This window comes from Aquarana catesbeiana, linkage group LG03 (assembly GCF_042186555.1).
Source record: "Aquarana catesbeiana isolate 2022-GZ linkage group LG03, ASM4218655v1, whole genome shotgun sequence".
Taxonomy (NCBI): domain Eukaryota; kingdom Metazoa; phylum Chordata; class Amphibia; order Anura; family Ranidae; genus Aquarana; species Aquarana catesbeiana.
The window spans coordinates 601,853,303-601,880,424 of NC_133326.1; the positions used below are offsets into that span (position 1 = coordinate 601,853,303).

At 42.8% G+C, this 27,122-nt stretch overlaps 1 protein-coding gene across 1 annotated transcript in view; it reads right to left on the reverse strand.

Annotated features, from left to right (window-relative positions):
* GGCX (gamma-glutamyl carboxylase) overlaps window positions 1-27,122 on the reverse strand; it is a 68,492-nt gene that overhangs the window by 16,805 nt on the left and 24,565 nt on the right. The window contains exons 7-13 of the mRNA XM_073622088.1: window positions 23,959-24,122; window positions 14,621-14,886; window positions 13,085-13,216; window positions 6,952-7,103; window positions 2,465-2,634; window positions 2,171-2,301; window positions 309-456 (exon numbers count right to left, since the gene is read on the reverse strand). Of these exons, the coding sequence (XP_073478189.1) occupies window positions 309-456; window positions 2,171-2,301; window positions 2,465-2,634; window positions 6,952-7,103; window positions 13,085-13,216; window positions 14,621-14,886; window positions 23,959-24,122 (1,163 nt within the window). The remainder of the gene's footprint in view (window positions 1-308; window positions 457-2,170; window positions 2,302-2,464; window positions 2,635-6,951; window positions 7,104-13,084; window positions 13,217-14,620; window positions 14,887-23,958; window positions 24,123-27,122) is intronic.

Below are 27,122 nucleotides of genomic sequence, written 5' to 3' on the forward strand. Positions count from 1 at the left end.
CCTGAAACCAAGCATAAAAATACCTTTGTTATATTCTGAGTCTGTCTTGCTAAGTGTAATTTGCTGTTTTCTGTAGCAGACAGGTTTAAAAACAAACCTACCTCCGCCTATTTCTCTGGTACTACCAATACCTTAAGGTATGGGGATAAGTGACAACCACTTTGCCTTCCCATGCAGTACCTGAAACTTGAATGGCCAAGCCCCAGAGTTCACAGATAAGGTTAGGAATATAAATTACTGGGATTTTTTTTTCTTCTAATGGGCTAACAGCAAATTGATCCAATCCCTTTAACCCCTTCATTACTCACCACTGCCATTTTCCACCTTCTCCTTTAGCTCCTGCAGGCGGGTGAGATTCTTCTCCAGGATCACAGCTGTGGTGTTCACATAGAAATACATGTAACATGAGGGGCCCGAAGACACTGTAAACACTTTGTGGTACTCCCCACCTGGCAGCTGAAACACAGGGATATGACATTTGACATACCGGTATACAAAAATCAAAATTTTTCAAAAAAGACTAATATCTACGGGTATTTCCTAATAAATATTATGATGCGTTAGTTGCAGGTAATACAGGTAATGAATGCTCAATGCGTGGTCCATAATTGAAATTTCACTTGTTGTTTTTGGCAAAAGGAAATGTGCAACAGTTTAACCCCTACTCAACGGAAAGGTGAACTAACCCTTTAGACCCGTAAGGGCAGACATCCTTAGGAAAAACAAAAACGCATTGCAACGCATTTTTAAATACGCATGTCGAAAAGCATACTGAACGTGGGGATTGTGGTGTAAACCAGCCCTTAAAGACACACCATCACCTTGCCCATGCAGGCCACAGTGACAATGTATTAGTAAAGGGCTCTCCCATCACAGTGTTACTTGTCTTAGTAGCGCTCCTTTCCCAATCCTTCCTCCACTGAAGCTGAAAAATTACTTGGTGCTTCAGTATATAGGGGAGTATGTGACCTCCTTCCATGTGACAGTGCCCAGGTCTAGTAGTCACCTGCTAGTCTCTAACACCAGGCAACATCTGGAATTTAAGTGCAGGAGCTGCCAGGAAGCACTGGTAAGGCAAGTATTACTGGGGTGGAGAGTCCTTTGTTACCTTTCACATGCAGGGCAAAGTGACAGTGTGTAATATCTTTAAGGATTTCCCTTTTTTAATCCACACTTTTTGTAAGACTATGCTTACTACTGCAATCCTTTAAGCCCACTTGATGTCCCATAGACGGAAATCAATATCAAAACTTTCCAAGTCAAACTTTTTATAAACTGGAAAAAAGCCAGCTATGGGGAAACAAATGGCAAAGTGGCATTATGAAAAGCAATTAAATATAAATAGATGGATGAGGTGAATCCTATGCTTTTAAATGTCTTCATGGGTTGCACACTTTTCTGAGATACTCACACCCAAACTGCTGACTCTTTATAACACTATGTTTGAAACCCTAACACTACCTTCATCCATGAGAGAGGCCACGATAGTCCTTATACCCAAACCAGGGAAAGGCCCAGGGTACCCCGAGTCGTACCGCCCCATATCTTTACTCCAAGTAGATGTCAAAATATTAGCCAAAGTACTTTCGAAACGCCTAAATCAAGTAATACTATCTTTGGTACATGTGGACCAGTCAGGATTTATGCCTGGCCGCAACACTTCCTTCAATTTAAGGAAGCTATTTATCAATCTTCAGGCCACACGTGATAATGTAGGCACAAGAGTAATAGTAACATTAGATACAGCCAAGGCATTTGATTCGGTTGAGTGGAGTTATCTCTGGAAATGCATGGAGGGATACGGATTTGGGACCAAATTTATCAGATGGGTGCAACTGTTATACCAGCAACCAACGGCTCGAGTGGTGGCCAATGGGTGCCCCTCTCGGGAGTTTAGCCTGAGTAGAGGCACGAGGCAGGGTTGTCCGCTCTCACCTTTGCTATATGCTCTGGCATCGGAACCCCTGGCCGTGTCCATCCGTACTAACCAGGAGATAAAAGGTTTGACACTCTGATCCCTTATCGAGAAAATTAGCCTTTATGTAGATGACACTCTCCTCTACCTAGCAGACTCTGGTCCCTCTCTACACACAGCTCTTATTGTAATTGAGCAATTTGGGAAATTCTCGGGCTTGAAGATTAATTGGGGAAATGTCTTCATGGGCATTACCTGCATTCGGTCTCCCTCCTTCAGAGTGATGTTTTTGGCGTCCTTCACAATCTCAACACTGACCTCCCCCTGCAGCACTTGTATGCTGGTGTTGCTTAAGTCCTCATGCAGGTAATTCTCCAAGAAAAGGCCTAAGAGAAATATAAGGGAAAATTAAAAAAACACAGATGAGTAGAGAGGAGAAGAACAAAGAATTGGAATGATACAGACGTATACTGAAGGTGGTAAGCAAAAGGAGGTACAGAAAGGTTAAAGTCAATACAATAATAAATATACTGAAAGTTTCCACCTTACCTGGGAAGTCTGCTATGAAGACCACATCAGTTTGATTGTCCAAAGAGCTCTCAATCTCCTGGAATTTTATTCTCCATGGCGATAGGTCAACTAGTAATGGCTGAACCCAGGGTGTTTTATGAAAAGGGGACCAATCGGCTTTCACTATGTCCACTGTGGGATCGTACAGCCTGGCACAATGACAGATAGTCAGTGTCAGTGCATGAAAAACAACATAAAATAGAGGGGCCAATTCAGAAATACTGCAGGAAGGTAAGTGTCTAATGAAAGTAACACCAATACTGTCAATAACACTTATCAGACCGCCACATGCGATAAATACAATTCCAGACCAACATGGTTTATAAACAATTACCACATGCCAAACATTCCTTAAATAAGTTGTGTAAACCATTACATTTATTTGATTTACATTAAAATGCATATCCAGCCAAAATATGGAAGGGTTTGAACCTCTTTTTTTCTGTCCCCGTCTCAGATTTTGCCTCACTTCCTGTTCATCATCAACTAACATGATGATCACAAAATTTGGAACCATGCTGATTGGATGTTTATCACCAGTCTGCCCAGGCAGCTATCAGTGAGGACATGGAATAAGCAGTGTACAGGAGTGTATGCTGCTCATCCTAAATTCAGTGTAGACTAACATTCCCACTGCACAGTGCTCATCCAAGGCAATGTCAGTCTACATATTGCAGACACAAAGGGGCTAATGTCATATTTGCTGAGTCATTATATATCAGAAAAGCTCATCTATCACAAATAATGTAAAACAGTTGTTATATTATTTATCATGCAGCCAGATGTAACAGTGCAGAGAACAATCTGGCAGCCTCCTTGAACAAACACACTAATCATTCTGGGCCAAAGTTTTTAAATACTGTAGCAAAAAGAAAGGACCCAGCAAAGTCTTTATGGTAGTAAACTAAGCCCCGGTTCACACAGGGGCGGCACGGCTTGCAGGTCGCCTCACCGAGGCGACCTGCACACGACTTCCACGGCGACTTGCAAAATGACTTCTGTATAGAAGTCTATGCAAGTCGCCCCAAGTTGCCCCCAAAGTAGTACAGAAACCTTTTTCTAAGTCGGAGCGACTTGCGTCGCTCCTTTTAAAACGGTTCCATTGTACAGAATGGGAGCCACGTCGCACGACCGCGCAATTGTCATTTAAAGCGTCGCAGTGCCGAATCGCAAAAAGTGCTCTTGTCTTTTGCCAGCCAAATGGCCCGGGGCTGAAGTGGTTAAAGGAACAGGAGCACACTGGACACCCAGCAAAAGCACAGTGGCAGCAAAGGTGTACATTGTGTCCCCGGACCATATTTACACCAGTAACAAACAAATGGCTCCTGCCCCCACCTATAACTGGCCTTCACAGCAAGGAGCACATGGAAGGGCTATCACATGAAAGACAAAAACAGAACATTCCATAGCTCAACTTACCAACCAGTCTGCCAACTGACCAAATGAACCTGTCCAACAGTCTTCATTAAAAATAGGGGTTTAATTAGCACGCATTTGCATAAGCTGCAAGGCCTCTTCATGGCACCCTGTGTATGCTTGCAGTCCTAACGCTACTGAATTTCTAAGGGTCTCCACAATGGAAGCACATGCAATAAATGGATAGATGAGGGGCAGGTGGGCCTGGAGGCAGCCCAATCCCCCTTAAAGTGGTTGTAATCCTTTAGTGCCGGTTCACACAGGGGCGGCACGACTTGCAGGTCGACTCACTGAGGCGACCTGCACACGACCTCAGCGGCGACTTGCAAAACGACTTCTGTATAGAAGTCAATGCAAGTCGCCCCGAAAATACTACAGGAACCTTTTTCTAAGTCGGAGCGACTTGCGTCGCTCCTATTAGAACGGTTCCATTGTACAGAACGGGAGGCGACTTGTCAGGCGGCTAGGTCGCCTGACAAGTCGCCCCTGTGTGAACCGGCACTACAAGACTGAATACTGTACGTCTTATAATCCAATTTTCAAAAGGAATCTATAATAGGCCGAGCACAGGGTCCAGTACACTGTTCATGTCTTTCTACACACTATCAGTAAATGATAAGAAGATTCACCATAAAGTGATACTAAAGTCTTGTTTTTTTCTTCTTTAAAAATAACAAACATGTTATACTTACCTTTTCTGTGCAGGAGTTTTGCACAGAGCAGCCCAGATCCTCCTCTTTTCGGGTCCCTGGCTGGTGCTCCTGGCCCCTCCCCCCTGTTGAGTTCCCCCACGGCAAGCAGCTTGCTATCTGGGCACCCGAGCCACGCCGCACGTCCATTCAGACACAGAGCTGTGGCCCGGCCCTCTTTCTCTCCTCATTGGCTGACTGACTGATTGCCAATAGCGCCGTGCTGTTGTTTAAGCCAATGAGGACAGGAGTCCCGGGATGCCGAGTCTCTCGTGCGACATTGGTGGAACTAGATGGACCTCAGGTAAGTATTAGGGGGGCTGAGGGGGGAGCTGCACACAGAAGGTTTTTTTTATCTTAAAGTGGAGTTCCACCCAAAAGTGGAACTTCTGCTTTAAGCACTCCTCGCCCCCTTACATGCCCCTCCCTCTCGACAATCTTCTGGGACCCAGAAGATTGCATGTCCACTCAGGGAGCACAGCGCGACACGCCCGGCCGCGAAGCCACAAGCTTTTACGGCCGGGTGCCCACAGTCTCAATGGAGGCGCCGCGGAGAGGAGGGGGAGAGGAGCGAGGCTGGACTGTGCGACAGGTAAGTGTCTGTTTTTTTAAAAGCCAGCTGCTGACTTTTAATAAACAAAAAAAAAAAAAAAAAGCCTGGAACTCCGCTTTAACCACTTGCCCACACTGGGCGAATTCCAGCACTCTTCTCCTATATGTAAAAAAAAATCATCCTTTATTTGCTAGAAAATTACTTAGAACCGCCAAACATCATATATATATATATATATATATATATATATATATATATATATATATATATATATATATATTTAGCAGAGACCCTGGGGAATAAAATGGCAGTCATTGCAACTTTTTTTGTCACACGGTATTTGCGCAGCAATTTTTCAAACGTGATTTTTTTGGGGAAAAAAAAAACACTTTCATGAAAGAAAAACAAAACAGTAAAGTTAGCCCAAATTTTTTGTATAATGTGACAGATGATACGTGGAGAAAATAGGTACCGCTTGAAATTTTTTACAGGTTACATGTTTAGAGTTACAGAGGAGGTCTAGTGCTAGAATTATTGCTCTCGCTCTAACATTCGCGGGGATACCTCACATGTGTAGTTTGAACATTGTTTACATATGTGGGTGGGACCTACGTATGCGTTTGCGGGGACGGGGGCGCTTTAAATTTAGAATTTTTTTTTGTTTATTTTATTTTAAAAAATATATTTTTACACTTTCCCTTTAAAAATATTTTTTTTGATCACTTTTGTTCCTATTGAAAGGAATGTAAACATCCCTTGTAATAGGAATGTTGCGTGACAGGTCCTCTTTATGGAGAGATGTGGGGTCTATAAGACCCCACATCTCTCTTCTAGGCAGGAAAGGAGATTAAAAAAAAAAAAAAACACACACACACACACACACACACACACACACACACACACACACACACGATCCCAGCCTTTCCTGCAGAGTCCTCGGCTTTGTTTACGTTCGCCAGCCCGAACTTGACGTCATAACGTAGTGCCCAGACCTCCGAGAGTCATAGAGATAGCCAGGAACCATCTGTCCCTCGAAAATTTCTATGGCTAACTTCCTCCGGCGGTGGATTCCTTCTCCGATTTGCCAATCGTACGGGTGACCCGGGAAAAGGCACGGGAGGGCGGCGGGGGGTACCCCCTCCCGCTGCCTGTAAGAACGATCATGTGGCTGAACAGCCGCTATGATTGTTCTTACAGTGAAGGGAATCGCCTGTGGAAAAGATTGATATCTGAATGATGCCTGTAGCTGCAGGATAATATAGCAAAGCAATTTTTTCAGTTTTAAATTTGATCATGATATATTTAATGTGGTGGCTCATGTGAAACTTTAATATATATTGTTGCCTTTTAAAACAAAAATCTGTTTTAAACAATATCTGGCCCATAAAAAAACTGTGTTGTATGTGTGACATGCGCCAATGACTACGGCGCATGCGCACTTTAGAAAGGGCACATTGTGCCGTTTCTAATAGGGGTCATGCCGTTGCTGGTGGCTCTGACGCGCACGCGCGGGAGTGACATCACGCAACTCCGGCCAGTCACAGAGCCGGAGTCCGCAGCCCCGGAAGGAAGAGGGGTTGAAGATGGCCGCTGGCTGCTAGTGGGGACAGCGGTGACATCGCAGGCTTCAGTTTCAGGTAAGTGACACATAATGGGCTACTATGCAATGCATTAGTAGCCCATTATGCTTTACCTTTGCAGGGAAATAAAGAGGAAGTAAAACCCATCAGGGTTTAGTTCCTCTTTAATGGTCATATTAAAAATGACAAATGACTCTGTAGCTCTGGATGAGGCAGTGAAGTACTCACCTCTGCTGAAAGCGATCATTGATAGAAACCCACACATCAAAGTAGATCTCAGGCTCAGAAATGTTATATGCTCCCAGAAGTCTATGCAGGCAGGTGGCATACTGCTTTACCATATCAGCATGATCCTTCCAGCGCCGCGTCTGTGTGAATACCTTTAAAAAAAAACAAAAACACATTTATTCATCAGTTTAGGCCGATATATATTCAGTTTTGTATAAAAAAAAAAAAAAAACACAAAAACAAAAAATATGCAATAGGTGTATATTGATTGGTTTGCGCAAAATTTATCGCATCTACAAACTGTGGGATAGATTTAGAAGCTTTTATTTTTTTTTTTGTTTTCACTAGTAATGGTGGTGATCTGCGATATTAAGTGGGACTGCGACATTGCAGCGGACAATTCTGAACCCAAATGACACTTTGGGGACCAGTGACATTATTACATTGATCAGTGCTATAAAAATGCACTCATCAATGAAGAAATGACACTGGCAAGGAAGTGGTTAACACTAGGGGGCGATCAAGGGGTTAAGTGTATTCCCTAGGTGTGTTCTAACTGTGTGTGTGTGTGTGTGTGTGTGTGTGTGTGTCTCACTGGGACATGACAGAGATCACTGGGAACAGAAGATCTCTGACATGTCCCCTGTCAGAATGGGGATCCGCTTGTTTACACTGGCATATCCCTGTTCTGCCTTTGTACTAGGCAATAGCGGGTCGCTGGCGGACATCGAGTCTGTCCAACCCCCAGGCACGCTCCTGCAGCGGAAGCGAGAGCGCACCGCCGGCGGCATGCAACTGCGTGAGCTGGCATACAGGTACGGCGATTCACACAGCGCCGCCAACCTGCCGCAGTATATGTACGTGAGCTGGTCGGCAAATGGTTAAATGCGGACCGCAGCGGCATCGGAGCTGTGTGAACCGGCTCCATTGAAAGCCGGTCACACTGTCATGCGAATTGGATGTGGGGGAAATCCAAGTGTGAACACAGCCTCAAGTATATGAAAAAAAAAATAAATAAAAAATAGATGTGCTAGGTCAGTTTATGTCGCTGGTGAGTTGGAATGCCAAAGACATGCAATGGGTGAAATTTATACAGTTTGAGTGTTATGACTGTATAAGGCATAGGGCATAACAGTGGTGTTACCATGAAGTTCTGCACAAAGCTATATAATGAGCTTCGCTTTTTTACTCCTATTTGTGTTTCTAAGAGTAGAGAATTATGAGTAAAAGTTTATTAATGCCAGAAGGCTGTGAAAGTGACCTCATTATGTATAATGAACCGATTTTGGTTATTTGGCCTTATTATTATTTTTGTATAATACTAGAAATCATTTGTACTAGTACTATGAAAAGGTATGGCTTTCAAAACCTGCAATGTGATTTTTTTTTTTTGTGTTTTTGTACTTTTTGGTTTTGTTGTAAAAATTTAAAAACTTTCAATAAAAAGTTATCTGGAAAAAAAATTTCCAAAGAAAGAAGTGATGCCTTTACATTTAGTAAATTGGTTCAAAATGTTATCACTGAGGAATTACAGAAAGCTTCAGCATAAAAATTACCCCAAGGCCCCAGTTCTGAATACACCCCGTAAGGGACATAAAAATACAGATACTGTATCTCCTCCAGCACATTCAACCATACTGTGGTTGGCACATCACTTCTCAGTCACAATCTCAGGGAATGTATAAACTTTCAGTCTTTCAACCATTTGTTTATACTAAAGAGTGAGGTTTGAGAGATACATTATGTGTTGAACACACTCCTATTGAGGTCTCAGAACATACACCAGTAGAATTTCAGGAGAAAATGCCCAGATCGACCATCAACCGTAATAATGAAAAAATTCAAAAAGGAGCAAGATGGGAAATTTTTCTTTGAATGAAGTTCTAACTATGAATGTGGTTTCTATTCAAGTAAAATGGTACATATCCTAAGGAAACCTGTTTAATACGTCTGAGATTCCATTTAAGTAGCAGGTCTGGATGAATTTCTGAATAAAATTAGTTCACTCAACGATGGCAAGTAAGAATGTTCTAAAGAAGAATTTTTCTGCGAACGCTCAAATGAAAATGCAAGCATGAATGGCCAGCTTTACAATTTCCAGACTTCTTTTATTGGTTGGGCCAGCCCTATTATAACTGCACTTTACGCCAGTGATTTTGGCTACATAGATGGCATATAAATACCTTGTGTTTTATAATGGTTTTCCTTCATTTTTATACTTTATAAGAATAAATAAATTAAATTATTGTTTTTTCCAGATAAACTTTTAATACAAGAGGCACCTATGGCACCGGATGCACAAAGTATTAGAGCACAGCAGCCGTTTGCTTTCAAACTCTCTTACATCAAACAAACATAAGACCCGAGGGGAAGAACCAGGGATGAGGCACAACTCTGACTCTTTTAGCTCTGCGCATAATTGCAGTTTGAAGTATTGAACTCTGTATTATTATTAAATAAAGTGTTATTAAACCCACAACCGTGCATTCACTATATCTGGTCTCCCACTGTATACAGAACATGGAAATGCAATCATTTTAGTAAATATAAACTACTAAACACATTTTCTCATCAACAGTATATAGCAGGTCTTGTGACTTCTATCAGTGTCTGGTTAAAGCATGTAGGAGGCAGAAATAGGCACACATTTACACATATGGTGGACGTGCCCAGTAATCCAAACCTTCTGGAAGGAAGTCTTCGTGATTGCATCTAAAATATTTTAAAAAATAATACAACCAGATCCTTATATAACTTTACTTAATCTAAAACCGGAATGGTTAACACTCTCTCAATTCAAACTTATGATCCAACTAACAACGGCTGCAAAACAAACAGTGGCCAAGGCATGGAAATCTCCTACATTGGTACTAGCAGAAACAATTCACAGAATGAATAATACAATGTCCCATGCTAAGATGGTAGCCATCGATCAAAATCAAATTCCAAAATTTGAAAAACTTTGGCATCCTTGGATAAAACAACAGTTCCTGTCAAACTTCAATGACTCTGTCCTGTTGCCATGGTAGCAGATTAAATGAATTACAGAGACACCCATTCTAAGGCTTCAAAGAGAACTAAAAAGAATAAAAAACTGACGAGTGGGACAACCTTGTGGACCATACCTCTACCTTTCAACCCTTTTTCTTCTTTCTCTTTCCTTTTCTCTACCTTACGATTAAAGCTCATTATCAGAATTTATTTGACCTATATACACTCTACTTGTAAACAATATGTATAGTAGGTATAAATCATTTAAATACCTACAAAAGTAACTAAGGAAATGATATATATCTTTAATTTAGGTTTACGTGAACCCAATGTTTAATATTTGAAATTTCATGATATTTACCTATATAAACCCTACTGTAAAACAATGAGCTTACTTTATAGATCCTTGTAAACTTACTTTATGTATCTTTATAATATTGTATACTCAATAAACTTCTTTTGACAAGGAAAGCATGTAGGAGGAAATTTCATACTGCACTGGCTGCCCTCTCAGCATGCAGGACCCCTGACCCTCTGTCTGGACAGCACTGACTGGCCCTGTGCTGATCACATGCACTGTCCCAAGAAAAAAAAAAAACTCTCCAACAATACACACCAAACTGAGCATGGGCAGCCTGGTAGACTCGGTCTGATCTGGACCAGTTTTGGAGTCAGTGGAAGAAGAGGAGGATCAGAGAAGACAGGATCAAACAGCCTTTTTACACAATGCAGAAGATTAACCCCTTAGGTTCCACAAAGAGTATAACAAGCATGCTTTGCTGTATATACAGACCGATTTTACGGTTGTGGGTTTAGTAACACTTTAAGGTCAGAATGCATAATCAAATGTAGACTGGTTACCATATGAGACAGTGCGGAATTCAATCCGAAGTTTGCAAATAAAAATGTAAAAGTTGTAGTTTGAATTGTTATGTAGCTTACTTCATGACTGCTAAAAAGTAAATTCAGGCATGACCTTCAAAAGCCAGATGTACTTCTTGGCATGGGCCGCTTCCTTGAATCTGCTATCTGAAAAACCTACTACAGCAAGTTTGTTGGTTTTATATCAACAAAAGTGTGGCACATAGCCAAGTTAAAAGTCACAATCCAGGGTAAGAATCATCCACGGGGAAAATTAACCCAGAGTTTGTATACACTTTGAAAAGCCAGCAGAATTCATATGGCTTGTGAGTTGTGTTCAACATTTCTGTATTTTGTATTGCCTTGTATAATATAGCATTATTATCATTTAACAGTACAGTTTGCGTCATTGTGCACGTCATCCAGATGTAAATAATTTGTTGACCCAGACAACTTGGGGTAGATTTACTAAAACTTGACTGTGAAAAATCTGGTGCAACTCTGCAGAGAAACCAATCAGCTTCCAGGTTTTATTGTCAAGACTGAAGTTAGAAGCTGATTGACTACCATGATTTTGCACTCTCCAGTTTTAGTAAAACCGACCCCACTGTGTGGGCTATTTATAATTGTTTTCACACCACATTCCCACAACTTTCACACATTTTTCCAATTGAATCCAATTAGAGCAATGAATTTTGGGTTAAAATAGCATGAATCCTGTGGGGCTCTTAAAGACTGTGACAGAGGCTTTTGGAGAGGACTGAATGCAAACCTCTTGCCTTCTGATTATGGGCCCTGGATTTTAGGGGGAACAATACTCTTTGCAAGGTGAATGAGAGATCCAGTCTGATCTGTACTAATCGGACTAAATCCTGTATATATGTATATATTGTACATTGTCTCATTTTGTTGTGGACTCTTTGCTGTGATAGGTTGGGGTGTGGCTGTATTCCAATGTTCTATTGTGTCTGTCTGCTCTGGATATTATGGGATGTTTATCTCTGTGGAGGGAAGGGGGGGGATTCCTCCAGCAGCCCCCCTGCTAAGACTGTTTACTGATGAGAAGTTAAACACACTTGACCTGTGTATCCATTGTCATTGGACAGTTTAACCCGTCCTGTTTTCCAAGGGTGGGGGGAAAGAGTCTCAGTTATTTTATCTGTTGTGTCCATGTGTGATAATAATCGAGTTTGTTGTTTGCCACTCGAAGACTGGTGTTGTCTGGTGACTGGGTGGGCTAAAGGGTCTTGGATAGTGCTGGTTCTGGACAGAGAAAGCATAGATGGCGGACAGAGACCTGTTTGAGTACAGGGGTTCGTCACAAAGACAAATAAGGGTTTAGTTTTTTTTTCCAAAATTATACTTACCTAGATGGATTCAGCATCGGTCTGATACTGCATCTGTCCTCCCCCCAACCAAGCAATCAAACATCGCCGAATGCTTGGTTCTCAAGGCTCCATGACTCCATGAGAGAGCTGATGACTGTCAGTCACCACTAAATGCTCTAGCGTTGCTGTGCATGTGGACCACGGCCATCTTGCTGGTTTGAAACCATCAGAAGTGTTTTACATGACATCTTCTACTGTGTGAGTATATCTTTGTGGTTATAATAAATTTTAAATAGTTTGAGGAGAGATGTCTGGATACATGCTGGAGCTGTCCGTGGTGGATAATTCTCAGAGGAGATTGGTGTTTGGGCATTTTTAACCACCTATATAATCTAGTGGTCCATTTTTAAGGGTAAGAGGCTTGGCTTACTGTGGTGTTGGTGGAAGAATATTGCTCACCGATAAGTCAAGAGTCGCTCACCTAGCGGGTGCTTCCTGGGATTGATGGACATTTATGCACTGCATTTTTCTTTTACATGTGTATGTATGCATTTGAGAAAGGGACTTTAGATTGTAAACTCCTTAAGGCAGTGGTCATCAACCCTGTCCTCAGGACCCACTAACAGGCCAGGTTTTATGTATTACCTTGGGGAGGGGCAGACTAGAATACTGCAATCCCTGAGCAGCAAATGATATCGCCTGTGATGTATTTCAGTTATCTTGCAAACCTGGCCTGTTAGTGGGCCCTGAGGACAGGGTTGATGACCACTGCCATAAGGGTAGGATCTGATGTGAAAGAATAGTATGTAAAGTGCTGTGTAAATTGTGGCGCTCAACTGAAGAAATACATTTAAACCCCCTGCAGAATACAGACGGATATTCACTGCTGACATATTTTAAAAATATTCCAGAAAAATGTTTTATTACAACACAGGGTGCAGCCAGTCACTCACCCCAGGATTAAGATATCCAAGCTCTCCAGTGATACCATCTTTATAGGTAACTTTCACATGCTGGTGAGAGCGGGAATGTACCATCATATCCCAGGAGTAACCATACAGGCCATTTGTCCAGTTATTGTAGCCCTGAGGAGAAAGATACAGACTGTAATCTATGTGGTATATTACATTATTAGTATAAGTATTTATTTATTACAGCGCTATCATTTATTGTCTAGCTGCATAAAGTAACAAATATAACAAAGGAGGGTAGTAGTAACACAATGCATTAAATTCTCCTAAGACAAGTACCTAAAGTTGTTTAGTAACATGGTGGAATATCAAGAAACCATACGACAAACAGTACAGTTCATAGAGCTTACAGTCTATACAAGATACATGCACCTAACCCACAACTGTTCTCATATAAAGTTGACCTGTCATCTATACAAAATGATAACAATCCAGTAAAAGGAACATAAGGTGGGCCCGTGCCTACCGCATACAAACAAAAGATTTCCCAGCACACTTACCAGCCAGCCTGCAAAACAACCAAATTGACCCTGTTGGGGACAGGGTCAATTTGGTTGTTTTGCAGACTGGCAAGTGTGCTGGGAAATCTTTTGCTTGTTGGCAATGTGTGTTACCCTTCCATGTGCACCTTGCTGTAAAGGCTAGTTATAGTTTGGTGTGGTTGCCATTTTTTTGTACAGGGCCAGTGCCTACAGCTGCAAAAAAATAAATAAAAAATAAATAAATAAATAAAAAAGGGAGAAAGAAGAGTCTTTGTCTTAGTTAAAACCACTACTCCATTAAGTGGTGAGATTGTAACTGATGAAGATGTAGGTAATGCTAAAGTCAACCTGTACTGCAATTTACACTTTAAACCTCTTTCTGCCTGCCCGCTGACTGGGTTTTAAGGCGGATGGAACGGACAGATTTCCTGATCAAGTGACCACTGTGGTTGGCTGTCACAGTAGTCATGTGATCAGGAGCCGTCCCGACGGCTCCCAAGCATAACTAGAGACTGGAAGCTATCGGTCACTATGCTGGGAGTGTGCAGCGAGTGCGTTCTCATCACAGAAACCTCGGGTGCCATGGAGGCACATGTGCAGCGTAAGGGTGTGTAGGCCCACCCTCCTTGCTGCTGCACATATGCGTGAAGTGTTATACAAGAGCTTAAACAGTAAACATGTTGTCTAAGCACACCACAGGATACCTGCTACTATTACTTTTTAAACAGGGGACCTACGTTGTGCCCCTTTAGTTATGGGGTCTGGCTTTCTCTCACTTCAGACCTGTCAATTGCCAATCCACCATCTACTAAAAGTACCCTTACTGGCCACTTGAGCATTCTCATTGGACAGCAAAATGGCAGTTGGCAGTGCTTAGCAATAAAGTTAGGCCCAAATAAAGTGAGACTAAAACAGAGAGGGGCACAGTGGAGGCTTTTTTTGGCTGATAAGGAAAATATCAGGTATCTTGTTGCATCAGGACTTTCACATTTTAAAGTTAAATAAGGTGGACAGGGTCACTTGAGACAGCGCTCACCTGGGTAATGAAATGTGAATATGGCAGGAATAGCTGCTCTAATATATAGATGACGGTAAAGATGGCTCCTAGTTTATGCCTCAGCCCATACTGTGCAGTTCCTTTCCCCTTTTGACCCGGGTAGACACACTCTGGACTCCTCTGTGGTGGCTGAGTGTGTGGTAAAACGCAATGTAGGCAGCGGGGCAATTTGGACACAAGTCGTCGTGGCCAGTCAGGATAACAAAAGATAGGGCTAGTGGCCAGCATGGTGTAGGAGAACATACCTGTGAAGAGGATATATGTTAAACACAAGGTCAGAGCATAGATATGGAGATGGCATGAGAACAGTGAAAAAAGATGCATAAAAGGATCGAACGTGCAGAGAGACATTTGGTTGGTATTTCTGGGGCACTGTGTGAGTTTCTCAGCTTTTCATAATTAAACTTTGTTGCATGCACACAGCCTTGTGCTAAATTTAAATGTCACCACGCTAGAAAAACTGGGAAAAAGAGAACATTTATCCCTTCCGCGCTCTACAGCATCCTTGGACAGAATCCATTACAGGGTTAACAAATGTCTCCTTAGGCCACAAAGGTCAGGATTCTGCAGCTCTTGCCAGCAGTACATGGAATGCTGAGAAGCATGTCAGGTTTTTATTACTATCCCTGCCCCTGTTAGGAAGATTCACTCTCTTTATTTGTCTTGTTTATTGTTATCATCAAAAGTGAAGTTACAAGAAAATCCCAAATTTTGGGTTGTCCACAGAACAATGAAGAGGGGAAATCTTCCAATGGGGTCATTAGTTCTGATGACCTGGGGGCCCCAATGGATTCCCTTAATTTGCAGGGATTTCCTTCCCGTTTTGGCTATGGGACAGGAAGTGATAGTAAATCTCCCCAATGGGACATAGATGGCAAAAAAAACAAAACTGATAGGGATTATACTTACTGTTTACTTTACCTTACTCTATCCAAAGAGCCCATTCACACAGGGGCAACACGACTTCCAGCACGACTTTGGGAGGCAACTTGGACACGACTTGAGTATGAATCACAGCACGACTTGGGGCAACTTACAACACAACTTGAAGTCGCCTCCAGGACAGGGAACTTTACAAGTGGCCAATCAGAGCTTATCAGCTGTGTGTGAGAAGGAGGGAGCTGGCTGTTTAGTGGAGGAAATTACTTTCTGTTTCTTTTCTGCTTCCTGTAAAGTTGCCTCAGTATGAACAGTGATCAGACTTGGAGGCAACTTCCATTGAAATCAATGGGTACAAGTTGCCTTCAAGTCGGATTGAAGTAGTACAGGAACCTTTTCTGAAGTCGGAGCGACTGCAGTAGTGTGCATTAAGACAGATCCATTCACTTACATTGATTTTTTCGTGTAGCGCGACTTGAGGCGACTAGGGGCGACTTGGGGCGACTTGAAGTCGGATCCAAAGTTGCCCCTGTGTGAATGGGCTCAAAATGAAAAAGTTTTGCCTATAGTTTAAAGACAAAGACAAAAAAAAGGAGCACAACAGCTTACCTGTAAAATCCTTTTCTTGGAGTACATCATGGGACACAGAGCCTTAAGTAATTATTTTATGGGTTATAGGCTACCTTCAGTGGCGACACTGGAAAACCCAATCAAGCAAGTTTAATCCCTATGTAACCCCTCCTCCTTCAAGGAGCACATCCATTTTGTAGCAAAGCAATATACTTAATCCCAAAAGAGGGACGGGACCTCTGTGTCCCATGATGTACTCCAAGAAAAGGATTTTACAGGTAAGCTGTACTAAAAATCCTATTTTCTTTATCGTACATCATAGGACACAGAGCCTTAAGTAATTACTTAATGGGACGTCCCATAGCAATGCTACTTGAGGGTAGGGAGAAACAACCCGCAGGGTACCCAAAGACTTGAGGATTTATACTGCTGCCTGCAGTACACAGTGCCCGATGGCGATATCCTCATACCTCCTTACATCCACCTGATAAAACCTTGTTAATGTATGCACTGAAGAACAAGTTGCGGCCTTACAGATCTGAGCAATGGAGGCCTGGTGACGAGCTGCCCAAGAAGCACTAACCGCCCTGGTAGAGTGCGCCTTAACTTGAAACAGGGGAATCTTAGCCCTTAAATCATAAGTTTGAATTATCACTTGTCGAATCCACTTAGCGACAGTGGATTTTGACGCTGCCTGTCCTTTTTTAGGACCCTCAGGCAGAATAAATAAGACATCAGTCTTACAAATCTGAGACATTGTCTAAAAATAGACTTTCACTGCTCTCACCACATTAAGACAATGTAGTGACTCTTCTTCCCTAGAACATGGTTTTGGAAAAAACGATGGCAGGACAATTCAGGTGAAATCTGAAACCACTTGATAAAAAAGTCTGGATGAGGGTGTAACACTACTCTGTCCCCATGACAAATCAAATATGGCTCTTTACAAGAAAAAGCAGCCAATTCCAAAACCCTTCTTGCTGAGTATATAGCTACCAAAAATACCAACTTCCTTGTCAGAAGGACTAGGGGAATATGTTCTATTGGTTCAAATGGCTGTTTTTTTTAACAGACAAAACTAAGTTCAAGTCCAAAGGGTTCAAGGGAGGCTTGATGGGCGGAATAAGCCACGTCAGCCCCGGACTACAGAATGAGTAGCAAGTGGTCTTTTGAAATAAGATTTATAAAGCTGAGACTTGGCCTTTAATAGTACCCAAGGCCAATTTCATTTTTACCCCTAATTGTAGAAAGGCAAGAATTCTGCCTATGATATATCTCCGAGGGTTCCAACCCTTGGATTCACAACAGGAAACATAAGCCCTCCAGACTCTATAGTTCTGGAAGCTGGCTTCCTTGCACTAATCAGGGTAGAGATAACTGACCTGGAAAGCCCACGTTTTTTCAGAATGTGGTTTTAATAACCAAGCCGTTAAATTTAGAGACCGTAAGGTAGGATGGAATATCGATCCCTGTGAGAGCAGATCTGGCCGTAGTGGGAGGGACCATGGACCCATCACTGCCATCTTTACGATTTCTGCATACCATGACCTTCTGGACCATGCTGGTGCCACCAGAATTACCAGCTTTCTTTCCAGCTTGATCCTGCAAAGAAGTCAAGGCAGCAACTGAATAGGGGGAAAGCATAGATCAGTGAGAACTGATCCCATGGGGTCACCAACGCATCCGTTCTGCATGCGAATGGATCCCTTATTCTGGCCACAAAGTTGACTAACTTCATCTTGAACCTGGACGCTAGGAAGATCTACGTCCGGAGTCCCCCATCTTTGGCAAACAGCCCGAAATATGTCGGGGTGAAGAGACCATTCCGCTGGGATTAACTGCTAGCGACTCAATTCTCTACTCCCGGAATGAAGACTGACGATAGGCACAGAACATTCCTTTCTGTCCAAGTTAGAATATGGTTCACCTCTCTCTGCGCTGAGAGACCTTCAGTGCCCCCTTGGTGATTGATATAGGCCACAGCTGTGTGGCCTATATCAATCGGATTGAATCCTGACAGGACAATCCCGTAACCTGAAAGTTCAGGTCTTTAGAGCCAGACGTACTGCCCGAATCTCTAGGATATTGATGGACAAGGTTCTTTTCTGTGCTTGACCACTGACTTGATCCCTGGACAGTTGTCTTCTCTAGTACTGCTCCCCAGCCTGAAAGGCTGGCATCCGTCGTTACCACTTTCTAGATGACTGGTCTGAAGGATTTTCCTTTCAGCAGATTCTGGGTTAGTAACCGTCAAGTGATGCTATGGGACACTCTTGGGGACAGCTGCTTTGGCAAGTCTAAAGCTTGAATTGTTTTGTTCCAAGCAGACAGGGTACTGTTTTGCAACAGTCTTAAATGAAACTGGGCATAGGGAACTGCTTTGAATGAAGCCACCACAGTTCCTAGCGACCTCATGCAAAGGCGAATGGTGGGAACGCCATTTGACCTGACCATCCATACCAACTCTCTTATGGAGTTGATCTTTGCCTAAGGCAAGAACACCCTTTCCTGGGCTGTGTCTATGATCAGACCCAAGTACTGCAGCTTTTTTAGCGGTATTAAGGAAGATTTCTCTAGGTTGAGAATCCAACCCAATTTTTTCAGATAGATGGTTGTAGTGCGTACACTTTGCTCCAAACGAGCCACCGACTGATCTATTAGCAATAGATCATCTAGGTTCCCTACGACTGTTATGCCCAGTGCCTTTAACCTGGCTAGAGGTGGGGCCAGCACTTTGGTGAACACCCGGGGTGCTGTGGCTAGCCCGAAGGGCAGGGCTACAAACTGGAAATGCTGATGTTCTAACTTAAACCGCAGAAACCTTTGATGAGCGGGAAATATAGGGACATGCAGATATGCATCCCCGATGTGGATTGATGCCAGAAGTTCTCCTCCTAGAAGAATAGAAACTACTAACCTGATCGTCTCCATGCAAAAGGAGCGGATCTTCTGGAACTGATTTCGATTTCTTAGATCTAGAATGGATCTAACGTCTCCCATTTGGTTTTAGTACCATGAAAAGATTTAAATAAAAACCCCAGACCTTGCTCCTTTGTGGGGATCTGTCTGACCACCCTTTGAGATATTAATCGGTCTAGTGCTTGAAACAGAGATTGTCCTCTCTCTAAATCTTTGGGAACGCTTGACCTCAGGAAGCGAGACAGTACCAGCATAACCGTGGAGATGACCCATCTGTCCTGATTTTTTCAGACTACAAAAGTCTTCCCCCTACCTTGGGGAGGGGGGTTGCCTCTTCATAATGAAGCTTTAGGATTCTGGCTTGCAGGTTTCCGACCTCAGGACTTCCTTTGAGCCTGGGTCTGACTCTGAGATCTTCCTCTAGAGTGTGACAGCGGAGGCAATCACCCCTGCGGAAGCCCCTGGCGTAGGGGAAAGAGCCCGTTTAAATGAAGGGCGTTTATACTTTCTTTTGACTGCCAAAAGAGTACTTTTCCCACTAGAAATTGTTTGGATATATTTGTCCAAGTTTTCTCCAAATAGTCGCTCCCCATGAAAAGGGAGCCCAGTTAGGAGATCTTTACATGGTGCTCCAGATGACAACATTTTTTTTAACCACAGGATTCTATGCATATGCATTAGCCTAAGGCGGGACGCCTGGGGGAATAGAATCATTAATAGCATCTATGCCAAAGCATAATGCTTTTGGTAGTTCAGCCAAATCCCGAGCTTGCTGTGCAGGAAGTTCTCTAAGGGCCTATTTAAATTAGTCCTTTAGGGATTGACAGACGCTTATTGCAGCGACTGCAGACTGAGTAATGGCACTTGCCATGGAAAAAAGTAGATCTCAACAGGGATTCCAACTCCTTATCTGTTGGATCCTTTAAGCATCTGTGCATTGTCTACTGGACAAGTTAGGCCTTTATTCACATTGGAAATTGCAGCGCCAACTGCTGGTATTTGCCATCTTTTGGAGAATTTCTCCTCCAGGGGATAGAGAATTGCAATTTTCTTAGGAGGGAGAAAATGCTTATCTGGGTGATGCCATTTAGCAAAAAAAATAAGCTGTTCTAGTAATGCATGCGCAGGAAGCCCATGCAAAGGTTGAGAGGGTTTTAAGGAACCCAAGGAAGAAACCGAACTTTCAGGAGACTCCGTTAGGGGTAGCATGAAAGTAGAAGAACCATCTCCGTAAGAGATTGTATCAGCAATTCCTCAGATTTGAGAGGCTGAAAAAGGGTCATCTACCGTTGTTTCCTCTGCAGAGGAATCATCATCGGTTTGTTTTTCCTCCTGATCGACTGAGGGTAACACCTCATGGATCTAGCACGCTTCCTATCTATTTGAATGGAGGATGCGATTAAAGCAGCTAATCTATCTTCCAGACCCTGCAGGGAGGAGGAAAGGACATTATTAGTCACGTATACAGGGGCTGAGATGTGAGCAGCAGTTGCACCATCAATTTGTTCCAAATAGCTCACCCTGGCTTGCCATAACTGGTAATTCAGGCGAGGATGACAGCATGGAAATGTGACTCGGGATCCTAGCGCCTGGGGGTGAAACCTTTACGTGGTGTCTTTTTTGGTAGGCATAGTCCTAAGTACAAAAACAGAGGCACTATACAAATTGCACTTAATCGCTGAAAATAGTCATGACATTTAAAGCTGCTATAAAATTCAGCCTAGTGCTGGGAAAAAGGTGTCGTTCCTGTATCAGGAATGCCAGTTTGCAACCCTCACACGTCCCATAGCTCGTGTCCTTATGTTGCAGGCTGCTTGTTTTCTCCTCGTCAGCCAAGGAGACTGTCACAGTGGTGTGGAATTTGTTTTTAGCCTGCCGTGTGTCCTCGTGGACGTTCATGGCATTGCGCTTAGAACCCGCCCCCTCCGAGAAAAAAATTCTGCCCCTTTTTACTTTTAAAATGTTCCCGCGCTTGTGCGCACGTTTTCGGGTCCGCAGACCCAACACGGGGAGGGGGGGGGGTTGAGGGGAGCATGGACCCATCCAGCAGCAGGCTCAAACAACAGTAAAATCAGCCACAGTTAAAACAGCGGTATTAGCGGGGCCTCCGCACCTCCCTGGTGGCGAGGGGGGGTGATGTAAGGGGGGCACAGCGCTGTTGTCCCCCTAACCCTCTGGTCCCGTCAGGGAGAAGAAAACACTTTTGCAGCTTTCTCTTACCTAGCAGAGTCGCCCTCTACACGCTGCTGCAATCAGACATGGACTGAGCTTACAGTGAAAACAACAGAGTAAGATATGTGCATAGACTCCCTCTAGTGGAGATTTAAGGCATGACAACATTTTTTTCCCTAATGGAAGAAATACATAGATGTTTTTAATACCCAAGTTTCTTCCCTTTATCCTTGCCGCAGGATTTGCTGAATTAACAAACAATCCAACCTTCACCCATCACGGCGGCCTGCGTAACAAACCTTCAGGGACTGGGTCCCTAAAACGGGGTTCCAACTGCCCTGGACCTGTAAAGCACCCCATCAGGAAGTTTAGGTAACGTAGCAAGACCTAAGCCCTGGGTTCCTGGGGTCCAGCCCTACAAAGAGGTATTACAGGCAAAACCTCATGCTTCGGATATGAGGCCCCAGGTACCATCCCTTTTGGTCTCAATGGCACTTTGGATGGCTCTGGTCTATAGAGGCTATTTAAATCCAGCATGTATCCCTTCTGGAGCTCCTCAGAGCACATCTTCACTTGTGACCAACATCTTTAGACACTGGTGAGAAAACTGATGTGCTCCTGGAAGGAGGAGGGGTTATATAGGGAGTAAACTTTCTTCACTGGGTTTACCAGTGTCAACACCTGAAGGTAGCCTATAACCCATTACGTAATTACTTAAGGCTCTGTGTCCCATGATGTACAATAAAGAAAGCTGAGTCTTTCTCCTTTCCTTTCTGACAGGCTTGCACACTGGATGGCTGGATGAGGATGTAACCCGTGCGCCTGTACGACACTCTACACCAGGGCTCACTCATGGCTGTGCTGAACTCTACTTTACACTCTGGCAACATGTTTCAGGGGCCAGCCCCACCTTTATCAAGCCTCCTAGCTTCAGCTGTGAGTGAGCTCTGGTGTAGATTGCTGTACAGGTGCAGAAGTTCCATCCTTATCCAACTGCCCAGCCTGCAAGCCTGTCAAGAGGAAAATGAGAAATATGCAACTGCAGCAGTGCTGTCACCTATAACACTGGCTTCATTCTATCATCTGGCTGTGCATTATGTGCCCTTCTTCACTGATTGATGCGAGTGCATTCATTTTTAAACTGTCACAGTAAAAGTTTTACTGTGCAAGGTTTTTGTGTTCTCTTTTTTGTCTTTGTCTTTTGTGCTATATTTGAAGCCTAAGTGTACAATTAAAAACAGAAAAATCAGCAGAAAGGGACATAAGTTACTGTCAGTAGGATGTGTCCCTTGTACCGATTCCTCTTCTTTTAGTTGAAAGCCTCCTCCATCCATAGCCCCCCAACCCTCCCATGCGACAGGGGTTAGTAAAACTAGGGGGCTGTCACAGGCTCTCATCAAAAGAGCCCGACTCTGCTGGCTCTTTTCACCTAGCTGCTCCATTCAAAGAAACTGTACAACTTCTATGAGTGAAACATGATCTATGAATGGAGGGGGCATACCTATCAATCATCCGCTTGTCCTCCATTATTAGATCCGGTTTTATTCATAGAAGCTGTAGTATGGCTTCCAAAAATGGAGCAGAATAGGCAGAAAAACCGGGTACAGTCGAGAGAGCCTGTGACAGCCTCTTTGTTTTATTGATGCGGTAGTAAACCGCTGTTTTCTTTTTTTAATAATCCTGCAAGGCAATGCCATAATGTGCTAGTATGCATCGCATACTAGCACATTATGTGAAATTTACCTTAGAACGAAGCCCTCCAGCAGCGTGGCGTCGCCGCTGAAGGTGCTTCTATCTTCACCCTGTTTGCCTTCCAGGTTCGTAGACTCTGGCTGTGTGAGTGGCCGGAGCCATCATGATGTCACTCCCACGCATGGGCGCGAGAGCCGCCATTTACAGCACAGGACTTTGAAGGATTGGCACAGTATGCCGTTCCTTCAGAGTGCATGTGCTAGCGACATCACCGGCTGCATCAAAAGTAAATATCTCCTAAAAGGTGCACGTTTACACGAGATATTTACTGTACCTACAGGTAAGCCTCATTATAGGCTTACCTATAGATAAACGTCATGCATGGAAGTTTACTCCCACTTTAAACCTTGCTGCACTGGAAGACTATGGTGGTGGGGGTTGGGGAGCAGGCACAAACCAGGATTTCAAGTAAAAGAACAAGTATCAGCACAAAGGGACACATCCTACTGACTGTAAGTTATGTCCGTTGTGCTGATTTTTCATTGTAGCAATTTTAGTTACACTTCGGCTTTAAACATCTGTAAATCAACTGTGCACTTTTCAACAGTCAAGCAAAATATACTTTTGATTTCCACACAGGAAGCCAGCACAATGTGCATGTGTTTACTTCACAACTGCAATGTATTTGCTGAGTAAACTGATTAAGATTAATGTAAAATATGAAAATTTATTTAAAACACTTTGGATTTAAATGTGGCCGAATTATCCTCCAATCAAGTCAGATGCATGGATCAGAATAAAGACAGGCTGTGTTCTGATATGTGCATCTGACCTGCACACTATGTACACTCCAGAATGCACTTGGAGATCCGTGCGGCCAGCCACCTGTCACCGATGATTTGAATATTCTTTCTGCACGCAGCTACATGGAAGACCTATACATTCTACATGCATGAAGACGGCCCTTTGCACAGGTGTACAGATTGAAAACCCGGTGTGAATGAGGCCTAAAAATAATAAATGGCACAATAACTTACAGCAGGTGATTTCCCCTTATATGAATGCCTTCTGCTGTGTTTGCTTACCTATACTGAATAGCTGGGAATTCATACAGTGGAAATAGCTGACAAAAAACATGGCTATTGGGCGTGTGACATCAAAGAAGAGGAGGTATCCTGCAGTCAGGTCTAAGATCAGACCACTCCAATGGACCACCACAAGGTTTGTCATCTCCTCAGACAGAAACAACCTACAAGAAAAACACAGGGCCTTATATATGCAATCTGAAGGGAAGATATAGGTTTGTGTACTAAGGTCAATCAAATTTCACTTTTTATGTTTCCACGATCGCTCAGAAAATCGTCCTGCTGATTGGAAAAGGCCCTAGTTTAGATTTGACATCATGGCTGCATGAGGAAGGAGCCATTTTAGAGTTCCAAATTGTCTTTGTATGTTCTACGGTGTTCTATCAATAAAAGGCTCACTGTGAGCAAGAGATGTGCTGGCGATATCTACGATTCTTAGCATCTCTGCATGCTACAAACATTGGTACTGATTCACTGTAACAGGAGGCATTGCAACCTGAGTTGCACACAGATACACAGTCTCCATTTGTCCTGTTTACTGTGATTTAATAAAAGTGGAGTTCCGCTTGGGTAAAAAATAAAAAATTAAAAGTCAGCAGCTACAAATACTGTAGCTGCTGACTTTTAATATAAGGACACTTACCTGTCCATGGAGCCCGCAATGTCCTCACCCGAAGCCGACCTATCCCTCAGCTCTGGGTGCAGGCGCCGGCATCCTTACTAAGGGAAACAGGAAGTGAAGCCTTGCGGCTTCACAGCCTGTTTCCTACTGCACATCTGCAAGTCGCGCTGAGCTTTCTGAATGGTCCCTGCTGTCTTCTGGGACATGTGTGTCTCCCAGAAGGCAGTGAGGGAGGAGGAGGGCCGGACATTGCGTAGTTCGCTGTATAAGATTGCAGCGATTTTTCCCCGGAAGTGGGAGCAAATACCTGAATTTGATAGGTATCCACTCCCCCCCTCCCTCCTTAAAAAGGTGCCAAATGTGGCACCGGAAGTGGGGGTTTAGGGGAGGGGAAACCAACCTGTGGAAGTTCCATTTCGGAGTGGAACGCTGTTTTAATTACAGGTACTTATGTAGCGTTGTCAATATATACAGGGCTTTACATATATTATACATTCACATAAGTCCATGCCCTCCAGGAGCTTGCACTCTAAGGTCTTTAAATCACATTCATACATACTAGTGCCAATTTAGACAGAAGCCAATTAACTTCCCAGCATGTCTTTGGAGTGTGGGAAGTAACCAGAGTACCCTGATGAAACCCACACAGGCACAGGGAGAAAATGCAAGCTGCAGGTAGGTAGAGCCGTGGTTAGGATTCGAACCAATGACCCTAGTGCTCACTGAAAGTTAAAGTAAAGGAAAGTCCCAAATTTGGGGTTTTTACCAGAACAGGAAAATAGGAGAAATCTTCCAATCAAGACACTAGTTCTGGTCATCCGGGGATTCCCTCACTTGGGAAGAATCTTCTTTCACTTCCTGTTTTGGCTATGCAATAGTAATTAAAGTAAAATCTCCTTAATTAGGACAAAGATTTACATAGAATAAAAAAAAAAAAAAAAAAAATATTGACAGGGGTCAGCCTCCCTGTCCACTATGTCCAAATAAATAAATAAATAAATAAATAAATAAATAAATAAATGGGAGGAGATTGCCTTTAGTGCTACTTTAAAAGAAAAACAGGCCTCTCCATGTACAGTGTGGTGTAGCAGAAATAGGTATACAGCATAGCCCTTTATATTTTATTTTATAACTAAACTGCGCCACCTGGTGACCAACTTCTGCATTTCAGGTGTGCCACAGACAGTACTCTATTACTGAATGCATACACCAGCCTTTTTCAACCAGGGTGCCTTGAGGTTTCTTCAGAGGTGCCTTGGCAAAATGCCTAAAAATTGCCCAACAAATGTATACAAACCAGCATGTGGATAAAGCCTGCCTTTTAGTTACACAAAGCCACAGGCTTTCATCGCTTTCATCGTGCACCAATACAACCTTCTAGCAGCCGGCGTCCTAACGACCATTGGCGCCATCAGTTGATAAGGAGGATGCCAGTCACCTGCATAGCATCCTTATTTTTGACCCTCCCCTGCCCCTCTCCATCACTTTGGAGTCACATTAGCTGAGTGATGGAGAAAAACTGAGGGAGAAGAGAAACATTGGAATACTAGTCAGTACCAGTTTGCAAAAGTGTATTTGCTTTGGAAGAATAAATCACTGTTGGGTGTCCTACGTGTGGATGTTGCTGCATTGTGTAAAACTATTAGAATAGTTTTTACATTTTAGAATGGGGTGCCTTGACTGAAAAAAGGTTGAAAAACACTGGCATACAAAACAAGTTAAATGGTTGAAACAAAGCAGATGTACAATCTATTTATGATAACAGAAATCCTACACTGATAGTCTAGCCATAGGAAATACCAGAGTTTTTTTATATGCAAGTTCTAGCATTGTAAATCAGGAGATTTCTGAAGTATTGTATATCATTGTATAATGCCTTTTTTGGATATTTACATACTAAAAGGAATTATTATTATGTTCAGATGTGAATTTAGTGCTAAAAACTAAACTACATGGGTGTTTCTTGCAGGATGTGGCCATGGATTGCTGCAATCCTTCACTCAGACCCTTCCCATCTCTATCAGAAAACCCCCCCACAGCTGTCTGACTTAGATCAGTCGATATGACAATTGCCTTTAGTCAGTCATCAGGGTGGATAAAAAAAAAAAATCAAATGATTTATTTTTTTTAATTTTTTTTTAAATAAAAAAAAAATAATAAAATTAATTAAAAAAAATTGGATTTTTTTTTAAATTTAAAAATCGATTTTTTTAAATTAAATTTATTTTAATAAAATGCTTTTGGAGTAAAAATCTATCTAAAGATAGTTTTCTATTTACATTAATAATTTTGTTTATTCAACATGAAATGGAGCTTAGTTATGTAGCATGAGGCTGTATCTTCCTAGCATGAGGCTGTATATGCTTCAAGATTTACATTTTTTGGTAAACTCATTCAATGAATCCAAGCGGAGATAACATGCACTGCTTGATGCATTCACACAATTTCACAGTAACCATGAGCTAAAACAAAGTTCAGGAATATTCCTTTATCCCATTGTACACTTCAAACTGTATGATCGAATTGGTTTTTATATCGCTGT